This window comes from Macaca mulatta, chromosome 20, assembly GCF_049350105.2.
Source record: "Macaca mulatta isolate MMU2019108-1 chromosome 20, T2T-MMU8v2.0, whole genome shotgun sequence".
Taxonomy (NCBI): domain Eukaryota; kingdom Metazoa; phylum Chordata; class Mammalia; order Primates; family Cercopithecidae; genus Macaca; species Macaca mulatta.
Window position 1 is genome coordinate 83,427,783 of NC_133425.1, and position 14,618 is coordinate 83,442,400.

Consider the following 14,618-nt stretch of genomic DNA (forward strand, 5'->3'; position numbering starts at 1 on the left):
AAAAGAAAAAACACACATTTGCTTTTTATAGTTTATGCTAAAAAATCTTGACTACTCGAATGCAATTTTTTATTACTAGTTTTTCCTCTTTTCAGTTTTCAAAACTGAATCCATCTTGTATAGGTGATCTTTTGTTTTCATTAAGATTTGAATGCAGTAAGTTAGAAATTGCTGATAATGCTAACGATGGCTTTGTGATAAGTGACAGTATGCAGTCTCCACCGTAAATTCATACCGTGTTCATTTGAAATTATTTTGTTAAAACAGGATATCTGCAAATAAACGTTTAGCAGGGTCTAACAGTCTTAAAACAGTTCCTTTTTACAACAAATGAAAGCGAGTTTCTAGCTGGAGAGCTCTTGGTAGCTCCGTGGTTGAGTGAGCTGGTTCCTCGTGTGCGGCCCATGTCCTGGCATGGTGATGCCGCACAGCTCAGCAAAGCGTCCTCACTGGGGGCAGCTGGGCGGCACACACATAGGACCTCTCTCTGCTACTTTCTGTACTTTTTGTGAGTCAAATTCTTTCAAAATAAAAAATGAAGCCAAAATGACATTTTCATTTGGGGTCAGGGTGGGGGAATGGGTACAGTGCTTTTTGAGTTGTTTGTTCACCTTTAAGATAATAAATAGTACCTAAAAATATAAATATTTTATTTTGGAGCTTTTGTTGCTACTAGAGGTTGAATTTTTAGAACCAGTGTTTTTCTTGTTATTCTCAAATGGCCCGTGATGTGTGTTGGCGTGTTTGCCGAGTCTACGGGTGTCTTGGCGTGTTTCTGCTCATGACCGTCTCCTCCTCTCATTCTTTGCAGGGCAACCTCCAGATCCATCACGTGGGGCAGGATGGTCAGGTGAGTGTCCCAGTGCGGGAGTTGCACTGCTGAGGGGTTGGGCTCTCACAGGAGGGGGTGGGACGGTCAGGTGAGTGCCGTGGTCCCCATGTACATGTGGGCATTGCGCTGCCAAGGGATGGGGCTCTCATGGGAGGGGGTGGGACGGTCAGGTGAGCTACCCCAGTCCTTATACATATACACAGGCATTGCGCTGCGGAGGGGTGGGGCTCTCACAGGATGGGGTGGGACGGTCAGGTGTGTGCCCTGGTCTCCACACACACGTGGGCATTGCGCTGCCAAGGGGTGGGGCTCTCATGGGAGGGGGCGGATGGTCAGGTGAGCGCCACAGCCCCTCTGTCACATACAGGCCATTGTGCTGCCAAGGAATGGGGGCTGCCACAGGAGGAAGCGAGGGTGCGAAGGCCTCTCAGTGTGAGCCCCAGAGCAGGACTGGCTTTCCTCACCATGGCAATGCACAGGCCTGGAAGGGGGAGGGTGGGGCTTGGGGGTCACATCTGCTGCTCCGTAGGATTTCGGTAGCTTTTGCATTCTGGCGGATACGTGCCTTCCCCTCCGACCCCAAACCCCACCCCGTGCAGATGGTTATTTTCTGCACACACATGTGGATGTTGGTGGTGGTCGTGTTTGAGTAGATAGCTCTGGTAGGAAAAGGTGGTTTCACTCCTGTGTATTGCCGTCAAACTCACAAACTTGCTTGCTTTCTAATCCTTGACAAAAAGAGTGACCATTCGTTGAGCACCCCGGTACAAGTTGTCTTTACAAAATGATGTGCCCTGACAGTGCGTGTCCTGGGGAGGGCATTGCTGTGCAGGACACAGTGAACTCGCTGGAGGTTTTGAGGCTGTGTGTTCCCAGGTCCTGGTGAAGACCCTTTCTATTCAGGAGACGGCTATCACCTCTGGATCATTATTGAAGAGTCTGGGTGATCTTCCCATTTCGTAAAACAGAACCTGGGAGGTTGGCGGTGAGAACCATAAACACAGAGCTCACTGCGTAGAAAGATCGTACTCAGTTTTCAAAACCACAGGGCACTGTCCTTTGAGGAACCTGCGTGCGTTCCCTTTGCCAAGGCCAGGCCCCGCGGATCTCTGACCCGACTGAGCCCAGGGCACCCCCAGAGCAAGGTGCCTCGCAGATGACGGGGACAGAAGGGCACATGCGTCCCGTGGGCTTTCCCTTGACCCCTCAGAGGCCCCTTGGGAGAAGGGCTGCAGACCCTCCAGAACTGGTTTATGTCAGTGTTTCTTAGTTGGAAAGTTTCTTCTTAAAGATCAGCATGAGGTTTTCTCAGGTAGTCCTGCAGCGTCGCTCGTCTGTAAGTATGCAATTGCTGCTTTGGAGAAGAGCCAAAGGAATGCGCAGTTTTTAAATCCACACTTGTGGCTTTGCGCTCATTCCGCTGGGGTAATGAGGCTGTGGTCGGTGCAGTGCGGGTTGGTTCTCCGTGCCTTTCTCCGCCATGGTTCTCACAGTCACTGGGGCAGCAGAGGACAGGACTCCCAGCCGGTGGTCCGTCTTAGTTTTGTGCAACATAGTGGTTTATGGTTATGCTGGTAGTGGAACTGTATCATAGCTAAAACGCTGCTGGACTTTAACTCCTAGGAAGATTTTTGTAAGGCATGTCACCTTCGATATTCCCTTGTTCCCCTCTCTGCCTCTGAACAAAATCCAGTTGGAATTTTAAAGATAGAACCAGGCTCTTTACACTGTATTACTGCAGTGCTTCTGTTTATGATTGTAGATAGAATCCTGCCAACTCTGTTGTGAGGACAGAGATTCCAGCTTTTCTCAGCAGGCGTGGAGGCCCATTGACTCCAGCACAGATCTGAGTTCGGGAAGGACGCAGGGTTGATGTTGGAGGAGTTGCTGTCTGGAATCCTCTGAACAAGGCTGTGTTCTGGTGTCTGTCGTTCCTCCGTCACTGCTGCTGCCCCACATGCCTTTGCACTGCGACCAGGGTCTCATCTGCTGCTCATTCCCTTGTCTGCAGTGGCCCCTCCAAGTCCCCACTCTAAGTGGCCTCACTGCAGAATGCGTAAAGCTGCCGTACTACCACTTTTTATGTGAAACGAATAATAATTTGTAAATCACCTGGTTTTTTCCCCTTATGAACTCTCCTATGTTCTTCCCACCTCCTGATTCCTATTATCAGTTGCATTTGTGGGACCTCAAATCAAAGACGGCTTCAGGAGAGGCCAGTGCTACCACTCAGGGTGGCAGGCAGAAGCTCAGTACATGGCCCCTGCTTCTCTTTGGAAGGAAACTGGTGTATGATTTAAGGAAACCGTTGTGTTATCTGAAGCTGCCTTTTCTGGTAAATCTGTGTAGCGAACCCCTCATCTTCCATTTGTAGAAGTTCTTTCTTTTTCCATCATTTGGCCAGTTCTCATTCCTGCAGAGCTTCACCCTGCTCATGTAGGCTTCGTCCTCCGGGCTGGCCACACGTTTGGGAGACAGAAGGATGTTTCAGAAAGCACAGAGAAGCCCACTCACCTCCATGTTGTCTACTGGGCTAAGAAGCCCTGAGGCGTGTGGGGGGGTCACACAGCCCATTCGCTCTCCTCCCCGCCCCTGTGCCCACAGGAGGATAGTGCACGTGGGTCTAAGGCTCTGTCTTCTCCAGCCAGACTTGACCTCAGAAGCGTCCTTCGTGTGACATTGCAGATGGCTCAGCTCCCCGTCCTGTCCCGGAGGCCCTTTCAGCTCCCCGTCCTGTCCCGGAGGCCCTTGGCCTGCCTTCGTTGTGAGCACTGGCTTGATTATGGGAGACCCTGCAGCCCACGCTCGCTCCAGAGAGCTGAGGGAAGACAAGGAACAGCACCCCAGCTGGAGTAAGAGAACACTAAGAAATGGATGCGGCTGCTTTAAGTTCCTAGATCACTGAGGATTAGCTTAGTAGTCCCATCTGATTCCCTAGTTCCAACTGTCATTTAAGAATGGTTATGTGGCAACAGACTCAGAATCTGACAGAGCAGCTAGAAATCCTCTCGGGAGGGTGGCCAGGCCTACCCTCTTCTGGCCGTTCGTTTTCCATCCTGGGGCCGGGGTCTGCGCCCTGTGTCCTGCGCCCTGCACCCCGTGCCCCACATCCTGCACCCCGCCCGCTTTCCTTGTGCTGGGCTCACACTTGTTGCTGTTTTCCTCCTGTTCCACTTCTGAGATGATCGTTGCTGTTACTTCTTGCCGTTAACTGACTATTTTCTGATCAGTGGACGGCTTCTGTGAAAACAGCCTCCGTTCCCTGTTCCATGGAGGGAGGGATGTGCGCTGTGCTTGTGGATTGCTGCTGGGGTGGTGGGTTTGAGGCCGCGTCTGCAGCCAGCAGCAGCCTCCGTTCCAGGAGGGCCCTGGTGGCTGTGGTGCTGGGAAGCGCCATTGTGCTGCGTTGGTGTGACCCTGTGGCACCGGCTGCCAGGGGGCCATCCTGTTTGAGTCATGTTTTCTTCAAATTAAATATTGAGAGATTCTAGTCACATCCCACAGTTGCCATTTGCTGTCTGAATAGAAAACATGAAGAATTGCATGATTTGAAGCCATGTGGTCAGTTTCATGTCCACAGCGGCCTTGCTTTTCTTCCTTGCTGAGAGATGGAATGCCCCATCTGGTGCTGGGTTGCAGGCAGGGTGGGACCCACAGCTGTTCATTGACTCTGGGAGAGCTCTCCTGGCTGAGGCCGTCTGCTGACAGGTGCTGTGCAGGTGAGCGTGACCCTACACTAGGGAATACTGATTAGAGTCCATTTCAGGCCCTGTTGGGCACACTGAGAGTGCACAGGAACCACAGAGCCTGAGACACAGTAGGAGGGTGGGAGACACAGTAGGAGGGTGGGAAACGCAGTAGGAGGGTGGGAGACACAGTAGGAGGGTGGGAAACGCAGTAGGAGGGTGGGAGACGCAGTAGTAGGATGAGAGACATAGTAGGAATCTGGAGAGCCACCTGCACCAAGGCCTCAGGACAGCGGATGGCACAGCCACAGGGAGGGTGACTGCCTGTGCAAGGCCGGAGGCCATGGGCACCCAGGTCCAGCGAGGTTGGATGGAGCCCCCAGTGCTCAGCCTCCTGTGACCAGTGTTGGGGGTAGTAGTAGCGGACGGTGCATCCCAAATGTGGGCAAGAGGTTTGGAAAGATTGGCAGAGCATCAGAGGCTTCATAAAGAGCCATTTGGGAAGATGAGGTTCAGGGGATGGTGGCGGGTGCGCAGGTATGGGGACGCACTGGCTGCATGGTACCCGCTTCCTCCTCCCCGAGCCGTGCCCTCCGGCGCTGTGTCTCAGCCTCCCCTCCAGGAGCGCTCACTTCCTCCCAGCTGTGGGCCCCTGTGGCCTCTGCTCTGCCAGCTGCCCAGCTGTGGTGACCAGTTTCCAGTTTCCACTCCCGTCCTTTCTCTGTCTTTATTGTTCATTTTGACCTCTAGGTGCACATGCTGTCATGCCCCAGTGTTCCAGCATCGCTGGCTGGGAGAGGGAAGAGGAGGTGAAGGGATTCCTTAGAACACTGACGTTGAAATTGCAGCTGAATCTTTAAAAAAAAAAATTGTTTTGTGCTGGCTCACACCTGTAATCCCAGTACTTTGGGGAGGCCGAGGTGGGAGGATTACTTGAGCCTAGGAGTTTGATGCCAGGCTGGGCAACATAGTGAGACCCTGCCTCTAGAGAAAAAAAAAAAAAAAAAATTAGCCAGGTCTGGTGGTGTGTGCCTGTAGTCCCAAGCTACTCATGAGGCTGAGGCAGGAGGATCGCTTGAGCCCAGGAGGCCCAGGCTACAGTGAGCCGTGATTGTGCCACTGCATTCACGCCTGAGCAACAGAGCAAGACCTGTCTCAAAATAAATAAAGTGTACAATTCAATGTTTTTTTCAAAAAATTAAAGATATTTAAAAAATTCTTTTGAACCACTTCAGCTGGTTTCAAAGGTTGTGTATTGTCTTCCCTCCTGAATAACAACTTTACATAAGAACGAGCATTCTGGTTACTGTGGGAGGTGCCTAACGAGAGTCTCCATCTCGGGCTTTGTAGAGCGGAGCCCCGTGTGTGTGGACATGTGCTGCCCTCCTCGCCTCCCGCACACTGCCCCGTCCTCGTCATTCCTCATCGTGCACCTAATCTGCTGCCGGGGAAGCCAAACAGCCACTGCTGTGGGAGGTGAAATTAAGATGCAGTGGCTGGTTCTGGTCATGGCTCCAGGCGTGGGTGGCTCCTTCGCGTGAGCAGCGTGGAGTTGAGCCTGGGCCTTTGGCTGTTTAGATGCGTTTGTGGCTGTGTTCTGGGTGCTTCTTCGTTGAGAGTGGAGTTCTGGAGAAACGGCTCCTTCGTAAGCTGATTACACTGTGTTGATTTCTTTTGTCCCTCCCTCACTGGGGGTGCGAGGCATCCGGGCAGCATTTTCCTCTACTGGACGATCCCCGTAGTGTTGGCTTTGTTGCTCAGTGAGTGTTTGAAAGTAATCATTTGTTGCCCTGGGCATGAAGATCAAATAAGGATATCATAGTAGCAATTTGGAATGATGTAGATGGAGGTGTTATTGCCCATGTGGTTAAGGGATTGCAGAATTGGTTGGAATAGAGGACAGGCTTTGTATAGTAAATTAGACCAGAATCGGGGGCATGTAGAATTCCCTGAAATTCCCTGGAGCTGGGAGAGGTAGTCTGGTGTGCCAGTGATGCACAGAGGAGGAGAATACGTTCAGAGTGTATGTATGCCAGGAGTGTAAAATAATTTCTTGTCTAAGGAATTTCAAGTTTCAGTTAGTGGTAAGGATAATAGACTCTTTAATTTGGTGCAGATTTTCAGAAGATTCTGAAAAACAAAAAAAGCCCTTAAAAATTAAGAGTCATAAGGATTGAAGTTTGCAGGGAGGTGGATGACTTGATTTTTGAGTGCATTTTAAATGAAAATGGATGACTTTTTTATGAGGCCATGGGAACTTTTGCACAAGGCGGATAGACCAGTTGGCCACTTCAGGAGCTGGCAGAGGAGCCACTGGTTGGCCATACCTGCATCTTGGTGCAGCTGCTTTGCTGCCATGGGTACCCTGAGCCAGTGCTGCATGACCTGGGCAGACTCCCCGTAAAGGCCAACTCTCATTCTGAGGCGGAGGCTGCCTGCCTCGGGAGTGATGAGTGCACGCACGCCGCATGGCTGGACTCTACCAGCATCTGCACAAGCCACAGCGGGAAGCAGCATTCCATTGCAGTTCTAGAACCCTCCTCTCTCGCTCGTGCGTGTGCACACAGTCAGAACAGGTCCACAGTACAACAGGCCACAGCGAGAAGGCAGCTTTCCATGGTGGTTCCAGAGCCCTCCTCCCTCGCTCACGTGTGTACACTTACATGGTCAGAACAGGTCCACAGAACGGTATTACTGTGTGCTGATTGCACTAGTATTTTTTATTCTGTTTTCTGTTCTGCTTTTCTGTTTCTCTTCCTTTTTGTCTCTTTGAAAACTGGCTATGAGACATTGCATTGATTTTGCAACCTACACTTTGAAAAATACTGGAATGGATGATCGTTAATGTCTCTTTCTTAAGAGCTTGTAGTTCTGAGTTGTAATTGAGTAGCTGGGACTATAGGTGTGCACCACTGCACCTGTGTAATTAAGTACTTTTTAAAAACTTACAACTATATAAAGTTTACACTGCAAATACTAATATTCTTCCTCTCATATTTTGATAAATCAAAAGATTTTCTTGAATTGGGGAGCTTTTTAAAAAAATCACATTCAAGTTTAAGAAAAATGATTATAAACGTGCTAGTTAAAAAAAAATTTTAGCATACTTCTCAGGGCTTTTCATCTAGATTAGGAAAATTAGGATTATCCGTGTCACTTGGGCATTAGAATGAAGTATCCCTGAGAACTGCAGTCAGGTTTTTGGCGTGGCTGGCCTTCTGTTGGTCATTTGGCGGGTACGGGACAGAAGATGGCTTGATGTTTGCCGTGGCTGGCCACGCCCCTCCACGCCATCCACAAGCCTCTGACAGAGTTGTCCGTGCGTGCATTTGAGTGTTTTTTGCAGAAGAGGCCGGGGCCAAAGGAAGGCCTCAGTTGCAGCTGGACTGTACCAAGGGGCCTCAGCGGGAGCAGCCCTTGGGGGCCAGAGCCCAGCCTCTTCCAGCAACAGAAAGGACCTTTCTTCCCTCTGCAGCACTTGTCGGATATAACATGCCTGACTCCCTCGTTCATTCCCGGAAGAGAAGCACTCCCCTCGCTCCCCACACAGCCCTGCTATGCTGGGCACTCAAACCAGCCAGAGGTGGGGGAGCCTGTGAGTAGAGTGGAGAATTGGAGTTGGTGCCACCCTGACCACAGCACCTTTCTTCTCCCTGAGGCCGCCTCCTCAGATACTCTTCTTGGCCACAGATGAGGGCCTGGCTGTGGTTGGCATATCTTTTGGGAGAGAACTGGATGGGTGGAGGGTGGGAGAGTCGCCACAGGTCCCAGTCTCAGGGCGGCTGCTCCCTCAGTGTCTGTCATCTTGGGATGCAGCAGTGTCGCTTCCTCGTGCTTCAGTGCCCTCTTCACCGCAGTGGGGTGCCAGTAGCACCTGCTTAGGAAGTTGGTGGGCTTTGCTGGGTGCACATGGTCCACCTGGCACTCACCAGCCTCTGGGCTGCCCTTGGCGAATGCCGTCCACACTCCAGCACTCAGGGAGGGGCGGTGCAAATCCTCAAAAAGTGACCACACAAGCACTGGTGCCCAGGTGGTGAGTAGGTGGGCTGAGGTCTACAGACAGAAGCTTTACCCTGTACACGTGCAAGGAGTAACAGCTGCTCATTTGAGTGACATCACTGGACTGTGGCCCTTTGAGCCTCCTGATGCGGAGGTCGGCCTTTCACTTCTGCCTTTTGCATGTGTGAATGTGTGTGTGTGATTTTAGAGATACTGTTTTAAAACTGCATACTCAAAGCATTAGTTAATTAACTAGGAAGTATTCTCGTGTGAAAATGATCGCCAGGACTGAACCTTTTAAAGCAGATCATCTGAACCTCGTCACTGTAAAGCAATCTGGACTACAAAATTCATTCTTTCACGTGAATGGAACGATTTGGTAAAGAAACACTGAACGTAACGTGGACGTGCTCTAGTGATCGTAGGGAGCTGTGAGCTTGTGCGGTCTTGGGTGGGAGTCGGTGTTTATGTTTTTTTTTTTTTTAATGTTTTTAATTATTTTTTTTTTTGTTTTGAGATGGAGTCTTGCTCTGTTGCCCAGGCTGGAGCGCAGTGGTGCAATCTCGGCTCACTGCAACCTCCGCCTCCCAGGTTCAAGCAATTCTCCTGCCTCAGCCTCCTGAGTAGCTGGGATTATAGGCGCCCGCCACCACGCCTGGCTAATTTTTGTATTTTTAGTAGAGTCGAGGTTTCACTGTGTTGTGTTTGTGTTCTTTAAAATCCGTATCACGTTGGCCAGGCGCGGTGGCTCACGCCTGTAATCCCAGCACTTTAGGAGGCTGAGGCAGGCAGATCACGAGGTCAGGAGATTGAGACCATCCTGGCTAACACTGTGAAACCCCGTCTCTATTAAAAAAACCCAAAAAATTAGCCAGGCGCGGTGGCGGGCTCCTGTAGTCCCAGCTACTCATGAGGCTGAGGCAGGAGAATGGTGTGAACCCAGGAGACGGAGCTTGCAGTGAGCCGAGATCGCGCCACTGCACTCCAGCCTGGGCGACAGAGCGAGACTCCATCTCAAAAAAAAAAAAAAAAAAAAAAAACAGCCATATCACATGAACGTGTTTTGGTGATCTTAGGGAGCCGTGAGCTCGTGCGGTCCTGGGTGGGAGGTGGCATTGTTTGTGTTGTTTAAAATCCCAAACCGGAGTTCCCGGGGCTGCCGGGAGTTTAGGCTTGATGCGCATCACATAACACAGAACACCAGGGTGGGGAAGGGCCAAGACTGCTTGCCCTAGTTCCTTAGCGAACACTGCCAGTTTCTCCCCACATCTCCGTTAGGTAGTGAGAGTCTCAGTCAAGGCAGCATTTTCATGCATGTCAGTGAATGGGCCTTGCTCCTTCCCCCGAACCAGGAAGCCGTTTGGCCCCTCGCCTGGGTGTGCGTCAGTCAGGCTTGGTAGAATGGAACATGGCGCATGTCTGTTCTTTCAGCCCTCGTTGGAGCTCAAAGATCAGTGCCCATGGGTGTGAGCTGGGATGGCTGTGGGTGGTGTCCTTATTCTAATCCAGGCTCTTCCCGGACATGTGCAGGAGGGCAGTAATTCAGGGCGCCGGGCCTCACTGGAGTCTGATGTTCTCAGTGGGAACAACCCTAATGTACTCCTACTAGTCACCCAGAACAGCCATTCTCCCCACAGAGCGCAGACCACTCCTGCAGACCATGTTCAGGTCGTCAGAGGATTTAAAATACCAGTGAGCTAGGGGCGCAGTACATGGTGGGCTCCTTCCTATGTTTGGTGTACTTGGCAGTAATGCACCCAAATGTTGGGTGTGACTGTGCTTTCTTTTTACGCTGCTCTGACTATGTACTGTCGTGAACAAATTTTGAAGATTCTGTCTAAATTTAACCCTGATTAACAGGGTCCGCAAGGGCTTGGCCGAAGCAAATGCTGGGACTTAGGGGGCTGTCCCCTGGGGAAGGCAGGAAAGCTGATGGGTAATGGGACATGCAGGGTCTGCTCAAAGACCACCAAGGCCTGCTGGGTCGGGTCCTCTGACGCGTGTTGCTTTAGCAGCTGGCCGTGACTTTGTCAAAACAGTTTTTCAATTTGGACAGTGAAATATGAGCAGAATTTTGGTATATCATATAGGGGATAGTCAGTTATCAGAGTTTAAATAGCAAGAGGTACATTTGCTATGGTTCTGATTAATTTGATGTGATCGAAGACTTAGCCAACTAAAAATAATTTTCCAGAAGTATCTAATCATTTGGAGAAATAACTAATCTGTCTCATTGAGGAGATTGCAGCACAATTGTAGAATTAAATAAAGCGCAGACACCATATGGGAGGTTGGATTTCAGTAATGGAGGAAAGAAGGGGCCAGAAGAAAGGACATCGATTCTAACAGTGTTCTCGGCATTGAATCGGCGCTCACACAGATTAAAGAAAGGAGGTGGTTTCCAACAGTGTTCTGGGCATTGAATCGGGGCTCAGCACAGTTTCTGACCTCAAAATTGAAGGCGCTGAAGTCAGTGCCTTCGCCAGGTGGGGGGCGGGGTCTTTGAGACTGTGCGGCACACTGGACCCTCGTGTCAGGAAAGCTCTGCGGACCACGCCTTTCCTCTGCTCTCACACTGTGACCGTCGTCAACACACAAAAAGACTGCAGGGATCAAACGTGGGTTTTTTTCTGGACACAGCAAGCAGTGGACACCAGCTGGGTGTCCTCTAATTCAGTTCCGACATGGAGAGAGCGTCGGATCCCTCGGGTCGAGGACTCAGGCCCCGGGACTGCCCCCAACCACACCAGTCGCAAGTTCGGGCCTCGGTATACTCCTGGCCGACCTGCTTCAGGTCGGGCTTCCCACGACCCGTCTTTGGGTTTGATTAATTTGCTGGAGTGGCTTGCAGAGCTCAGGGAAGCACTTTTATTTACTGTGTTTATTATCATAAAGGATACTGCATAGGCTATAGATGTGGAGATGTGTCAGGCGAGGTATGGGGGAAGGGGTATGGAGCTTCCAGGCCCTCCCTGGGCACCACCCTCCAGGACCTCCCCCGTGTTCAGCTGCCTGGAAGCTCGCCGAACCCCGCCGCCTTAGGTTTTTATGGAAACTTCGTGACATCAGCATTCCTTCCCCAGGGTCTAGGGCGGGACCCTCTCATGGGAGGGTCTTAAGACCCACAGTCAGCAAGCAGGGGATCGTTAAGAGTGAAAGGAGGCTGAGAGAAGGTGAGAGCCTGCCCCTGAGGCCCACACACCTGGCATCGTAACAAGAGACAAACCAGGGCTGTGGGAGTTACGGGCCAGGAACCAGGGACAAAACCAGTATCTCTCATAAACACCACAGCTCTTCATAGGGTTTTCCAGGTGGAGTCACGGGGGAGATGGCTGGGCTCAGGCACTCCGAGAATGGAGAATGCTGTGGCCACACGCTCAGTGACACACCGCCCTAGCCACACGGCATCCAATGAACACCATACATCTCTAACGCGTTTCAGTGTGCCAGAAGGAAAAGCGTTTCCTCCTCCGTCTGATTTCTTTACAGATAATTGTTTTCTTGGGGATTTAGATTGCGTACAGTATAGGAAATGTGGTGTTCTAATTGGAGTATAGTACGATATTCTTCCGGTTAAGAACCCTCTTCAGGAAAGAGCTGGTGTGTGGGCGTGGCCGGCTGGTGAGCTTTTCAGTCATGTTCACAAGGGTGGGAATCCTTGTCCTCCGATCTTATTCCTGACGTGTCAGCGAAGATTAACAGGGACAGATGCAGCTAAACATAGCCAAGATGCTGTCTGTCTGTCTGCATCTATCTGTGTATCTATCTATCTATCCATCCATCCATCCATCCATCCATCCATCTAATCGATGAGACATTAGTCTCACCCCGTTCCCCAGGCTGGAGTGCAGTGGTGTGATCTTGGCTCACTGTAGTCTCTGCCTCCCGGACTTAGGTGATCCTCCCACCTCAGCCTCCCGGTGGCTGGGACCGCAGGCTCGTGCCACCACACCTAGCTGATTTTTGTGTTTTTTGTAGAGACAGGATTTTGCCATGTTGCCCAGGCTGGTCTCGAACTCCTGGCTTAAGGGATCCACCTGCCTTGGCCTCCCGAAGTTCTGGGGTTACAGGCATGATCCACCACGCCTAGCCTGACAAGATGGTTTTTAAACTAATAGCTGTGCCTCTTTAAGACACACACTTGTTAATGGTTGTGTTGAGCATCTTGAACTGCCAGTGGCCTAAGTGGTGTTGCAGCCACAGGAGTCTCCAGGCACGAGTGAGCCGAGATTGTGTAAGAGCATCTGCACTCAGAAACCCATCATTTGGATAAGTGTGTATTTGCTGTTTTTTAATTTTAATTTTAATTTTTTATTTTTGGAGACACAGTCTCTGTTGTCAAGACTGGAGTGCAGTGGCGCAATCACGGCTCACTGCAGCCTCTGCCTCCAGGTTCAAGCAGTCCTCCCACCTCAGCCTCCCGAGTAGCTGGGACTACAGGTGCGCACCACCACGATCTGCTGATTTTTTTATTTTATAGAGACGGGGTTTTGCCCTGTTGCACAGGCTGGTCTCGAACTCCTGAGCTCAAGCGATCCGCCTGCCTCGGCCTCCCAAAATGCTGGGATTATGGGTATGAGCCACCACACCCAACCTGCTGCTTTTCAACTGCTTGCTGATAGGTTGCAGACATCCCAGAACTCTATAGAACACTAAACACGAGAGTGTTGTCCTGCATAGCGAGTTGAGCAGTCACTCTTGCTCCCGTGATCTCTTGCTGCCACAGCCAGGCTGTCAACTGCAGCCCCCGCATAGTTGGGGGCCTCACAGCATGAGATCAAGGCTCCCAGGACGGGGACTCCCTGGCGGTTTAGGGCTGAGGCTGCAGACCCCTCGAACCTCTGTGGAAACTGTGCTTCCCTTGAGGGATGGGGCAAAATATCCATGCCAGAATCTTGAATTTGAAAAGACTGAGGTGTGGGGCGGCCTGTAGGGCATGGGTGGGGTGCGGCACCTTTCAGGGCCTGTCGCTGCCCTACATGTGTAGACGTGGAGCCCCTTAAGGGCAGGATCCGTGCCCAGCACGCAGTGAGCGTGTAGAAATCATGGGCTTTGCAGGAGCCCATGCCTCCCTGGGGCTCGGCCTCGGTGCCCCACGCACAGTAGGCACACGGGAAGTGCCGCCATTCCCAGGCACTGCTGCAGTGCTGAAGGCGATGTGTTCCCACGCAGACACTGATTCGGTGAGCCACGCTTCCCTCTCTCAGGGTGCCTTTCCCTGCCACAGTTGCAGGTTGTGGAGCTGTTCTGTCACCTCTGGTGTTGCGATCTCAGGAAGACAGCAGCCCACCCACCTGGCATAAAAATCCACAGAGAGAAATTCAGGATTTCTCTTGATTTATTAATTGTGTACTTTGTTGGGGGCAGCTCGGCAGATAAGTACATTTTTATAATTATGCATCATTAAATAATAACTGCTAAATAGACTTAGAGCTTTGTTGCCTACATTAAAAAATCTAGATTTAAAAATTCCAGGTTTATACAATTTCTGAGGTATCGTTTGATTTCCATTCATCGCATTTATTTGAGGAGTTTAAGAAAATAAAGTGAAGACCTAAACATTTCCTCACATGACCAAGAAATAATACTCCAAATCAGTGTGTTTCTGGAATTGGTAGCTGCTACTATCTGACCTCAAATACCTCTTGGAGCACCGTATCTGGAGTTTTTCTCACTGGGCACTCTAACAGCCAAGGACAGGCACCCATTCCTGGACAGATGCTGGTGTATGTGTTGTTCTAGTTACTACTACATTGTTACTAAAGAAAATCAAAACAAAACACAAGAAAGATACATCAGAGGTCACTTCAGCTCAAATGGCAGCATATGGACATTCCCTGGCATATCCAAGTTATCCTTAGAAAGCTGAAATATACCTTCTAAAGCATTGTCACAAGGTAGCGCTCTGCCTGCATTAACTCAGGGGCCCCTCTCTGAAGTTGGAGACTTGCTTTCTCCTATATCTTTACCTGTCGTGTATTTCTGAAGAGAAATGAGATTCAGTTCAGTGACTAGGTTGAGTGCTACTCTTACTTTGGAGATGAGGACAGTAGACAGGAGCTTTTCCAGGACCGTTCAGGGAGTTAAAGTCAGGGATACAT

At 50.6% G+C, this 14,618-nt stretch overlaps 1 protein-coding gene across 50 annotated transcripts in view; it reads left to right on the forward strand.

Moving 5' to 3' along the window:
• Positions 1-14,618, forward strand: part of BANP (BTG3 associated nuclear protein) — a 129,035-nt gene that overhangs the window by 85,938 nt on the left and 28,479 nt on the right. For 33 of the 50 annotated variants that reach the window (XM_077986653.1, XM_077986663.1, XM_077986670.1 and 30 more), the window contains one exon: positions 812-850. The exons of 12 other annotated variants lie outside the window; for them this stretch is intronic. In XM_077986653.1, coding sequence (XP_077842779.1) covers positions 812-850 — 39 coding nt within the window. Of the gene's footprint in view, positions 1-811; positions 5,528-14,618 lie in introns of those variants that run through there. 5 more of the 50 variants (XR_013412038.1, XR_013412042.1, XR_013412041.1 and 2 more) reach the window with 5 other exon arrangements.